At 40.7% G+C, this 3672-nt stretch overlaps 1 protein-coding gene across 5 annotated transcripts in view; it reads right to left on the minus strand.

The window, feature by feature from the left end:
- Window positions 1–3212, minus strand: part of tmem131 (transmembrane protein 131) — a 49688-nt gene extending 46476 nt beyond the window's left edge. For 3 of the 5 annotated variants that reach the window (XM_015019179.1, XM_015019031.1, XM_015019105.1), the window contains exon 1: window positions 2776–3205. In XM_015019179.1, the coding sequence (XP_014874665.1) occupies window positions 2776–2947 (172 nt within the window). In that variant the 5' untranslated portion in view covers window positions 2948–3205. Of the gene's footprint in view, window positions 1–2775 lie in introns of all 5 variants that reach the window. The other 2 variants (XM_015018955.1, XM_015019265.1) reach the window with 2 other exon arrangements.
- Window positions 3213–3672: the final 460 nt, after the last annotated feature.

Below are 3672 nucleotides of genomic sequence, written 5' to 3' on the forward strand. Positions count from 1 at the left end.
TTTGGAGGCCCCACAAAAAAAAAAAGAAAAATTTTCCCTTTTTTTTTTTGGGAGTATTTTTTTTTTTAAAAAAAAAAAAAAAAAAAAAAAAAAAAAGCTTATTTGCAATGCAAAGAACAGAACATATAAATAGAAGACGACAACTTTTAAACGCCAATTTCAACTCTGGCGACAGCTGGGCCACAATTCTAGAGAAAAGCAGAATTAAATGTCAGGTAAAAATAGCTTTGTGAAACCACTCGCATTTCCTTATTGACAAACGAGAATGTTTTCCACTCAGTCTGTCTACCTCCCTGAGCTGCTAGTTATAATTTCTTGTAAAGGTTCTTGTAAAGATTCACGCTCCATGTCTGCTCACACTGGGGGAACGTTTGGCCTCAGCCACAGGTTTCGAACTCAGGACAGCCCCTCCGAACGACGTGCCTGCGCTGAGCGTCTATTTCTGGATGTTATAAGGTGTCGGCTTGTGAAAAAGGCAGTAAATCCTTTACAATGGCGCTGCCATCAACAAGGCTTTAGAGAGGCGGACATCTTTTATTTCAACTGCGATGGGATTCCCTCAAATTAAGCCTAAAGTTCAAACTCTGCTGGTCAGGTGTCTTTACTGTGTCCACCTTCTGACTTGCATGTGGAAACATTTCCTTCCTCTAAAGATTCAACTTACAAAAAAAACAAACAAAAAAAAAACCATTTAATCCAAGTATGTTACATCATGTTTTTGCAACTTTTTAACATTGAACACTTTAAAAATTTGCAGTTTAGACAGTTTCATCCACTGATCCCAAGATTTGTCTTGGCATTTCTTAGTAACTGTACTACACAAACAGTGCTGCAAGTGTTTGTGTGTGTCTGAATGATCTGGGCATTAGCTTAACTTAGCTTTACCGAGGTAAGACCAGGTATTTTTTTTAAAAGCGGCAAAAAAAAAAAAGTGGCTCTTTATTCTACATTTGGTTTCATCCGTGTCAAACCCAGCCGACAAATGTATTTAATAAAATTAGAAATGTATTAGCCCTAAGTATAACAATTTCTGTCGAAATGTTTGTTTTAACATTGTGAAACTGGTGTTTTTAATTAAGGTTATCATACCGTGAGAACCTCATGCCAGCCTACGTTCAGTGTGGAAACACAATGTGGCTTAGAGTTTAAACCCACTAGTGGTCAACAAACTCACAGGAGTGCAAAGAAAAACGCTTTTATGAAAGTAGCCCATTTACAAAATATTAATAATGAATTTAAAAATGCACCGACCTAAGTTTGACAACAGTTGGTGAAGTGCATTTATTAGCATCTCAGATTAAAGAAGCCTATATTGGTTTAAGTATATACATATATATTTTTAAATAACACCTCACATCTTCAGACAGAAGGTGTGAGTAAACATGTAAAGATAGTTTTCCTTCTTGAAACCAGTTTTATTGTTTTGTTGGTCAAGCATCACCATTTTGAAATACTTTCTAACACAACAGCGTGTGGAGAGTGTCCGTTTGTTGTTAGGTGAAGTTGGAAAAGCTAACGGCTGGTTCTTTTAGCTGGAATTCCTGAGTGGGAATGTTGGAGGTTCCTCACCAAACCACAACTCGACATCCAAAATGGCCATAAAACCGTTTCTGTACAGTTCTGAAGATGCATCTAGTTGAATAAATGTGATACAACTTCCCTAAAACCTTTTGAGCTAGTGCAAAAGACTATATTAGGTAGGACGTTACTCCCAGATCCAAAATTTTAACTTTAGAGAGCCAGTGTAATAAATGTTTCTCCACTGCACTTCTCAAATGAAGCAAAGATCAACCTGCTTAAATCCTCTTTTTGCCACTTGATAGCTCCACATCATGGCCAATTCATTTGCATTGCAAATAACGGTGCCAGCATTTCTAAAGGCTCCCAAAGTGCAACAACCAGCTGTACTTGTGTCACAGTTTAAAACCGTGGATTTAAGGCTTTTAGTGTAGCATAAAAGGCATGAAAAGGTTCAAACAGTCAAATATCGAGAAGTTGGGAGAGGTTTCTCTGGATTGTGGAAGCAATGTAAACAGTAGCAGGGCACGTTTCAAAGTTTCCACAGCTGATGTTGACAGTGGATGTCACCTGTCCGCCCGTCTCTGACCTGACATGATATGACCGCAGCGAGCCGCAACCCTGCTGGGTAAATAACAACTGGGCTGTCATTTAGCCTGTGGGCCGAGACGTCCGTCCCAAACTGAACCCGGGAGAGGGTCAAGAATCAAACCAAGAAGCCACGTTTACAAAATAAAACTCTGACTGTCTCACCTCAGACATGACTCGGTATGAGGAAGTCACCTTCCTGCCATACCAGGATTATTTCACCATTCTGACATGTCTTCATTCCAGTGCTTTCAGGTCATACAGTGACAGGTTTAAGCTAAAATTAGTGTTAGCCGTGGTGCTAGGAGGCAGCTCTGTACCTTTTCAGACTTCTCTAAAATGTAGAGTTAGCTTAACTTAGCCTTATATGGAAGGTATGACGGCAAGCAGAGAACGAAGGAAGCTAGCGTCGCCCATAGGAGCGTTTAAAAGGCCACTTACAAACCAACATGTCGGTAGTTCTTTCATTCTGAACTGTGCTAATAAACGCTACAGTCTACCATTAAACCTTGTTCATGGCAATGAAGGAAAACCATAATGCAGTGTAAGCGGGCTAGCCGTGGTAAAGTTGGCCCGCAGAGGTAAAGCTAACCTTTACCCGCACTTCACTGAAAATGCCTACGGAAGTTAGCGCTTGCTAACGCGGACACAGTCAGCTAAGTTACAAACCTTGTTTGTCCGCCCGCGCGGCGTGAATAAAAGCAATAAATAACATCCTGAAGAGTCCGACACACGCTGTTCTTCTTGTGTGAGAGGAGCGGCAGCTCTGGGCTCTCTCTGGACTCGCCATGCTGCAGGTCTCTCTGTTGTTACGATAACAACCGAGCGAGTGTGCGGACATGCCCGTGTAAAGCTCTGCTGCCTCTGTCAATCATAGCCGTGAGAGGAAAAACTGCGGCTCCACTGAGCAGCAGCTAACCACTCTAACAGGACGGTGGCCTCTTCTTCTGCCTCCTCCCTCCTCGTCTTCCTCCTCCTCCTCTTCCTGTTCTTCCGCTTCACGCCGCGTCACCGGTTACTACAGGCAGCAACACATCACCCTCCCTCCTGAACCATTGTAGTGAACAGCGCTCTTAAAAATTTACATTTTAGATTTTTTACTTCAAAGCAGCGACTTAATGGCCGAGACTTGTATAAAGCACCAAGCAAAATTCATATGTATCTAAGCAATTTGTTTTTAATTAAAGCTACTAGTCCGTTCTTTTTTTTCTGTATCAAATTCATTCGACTCATTTACGGCACCGTTTTGTTGTCTTTTTTTTTGTACTAGTTTAGCTACTTTGTTGTTAAAATGTTATACTTTGTTATACTTATTGAGATAAAATCTGCCCGCCAAAAACCCTGACATAAATATGCTCTCTAGTTGTTCTAGGACGTCTGAGTTACTGGAAAAGTAACTCAGACGAAGTTTGCCGAAAAGCCCCGAATTCAGAATCCAGTTGCGAGATGTTTATAAAAAAACTAACTAAAGTGGACAGTTATGATTATTTGTCAGAACTTTATGGTTTGTATCTTGTTAAATCTTTGGCACACGTAGTGTTGTCCAACATCTAAATATTAAACGTG

Source organism: Poecilia latipinna, unplaced genomic scaffold (genome assembly GCF_001443285.1).
Source record: "Poecilia latipinna isolate Pla-1442-1.1 unplaced genomic scaffold, P_latipinna-1.0 Scaffold7, whole genome shotgun sequence".
NCBI lineage: Eukaryota > Metazoa > Chordata > Actinopteri > Cyprinodontiformes > Poeciliidae > Poecilia > Poecilia latipinna.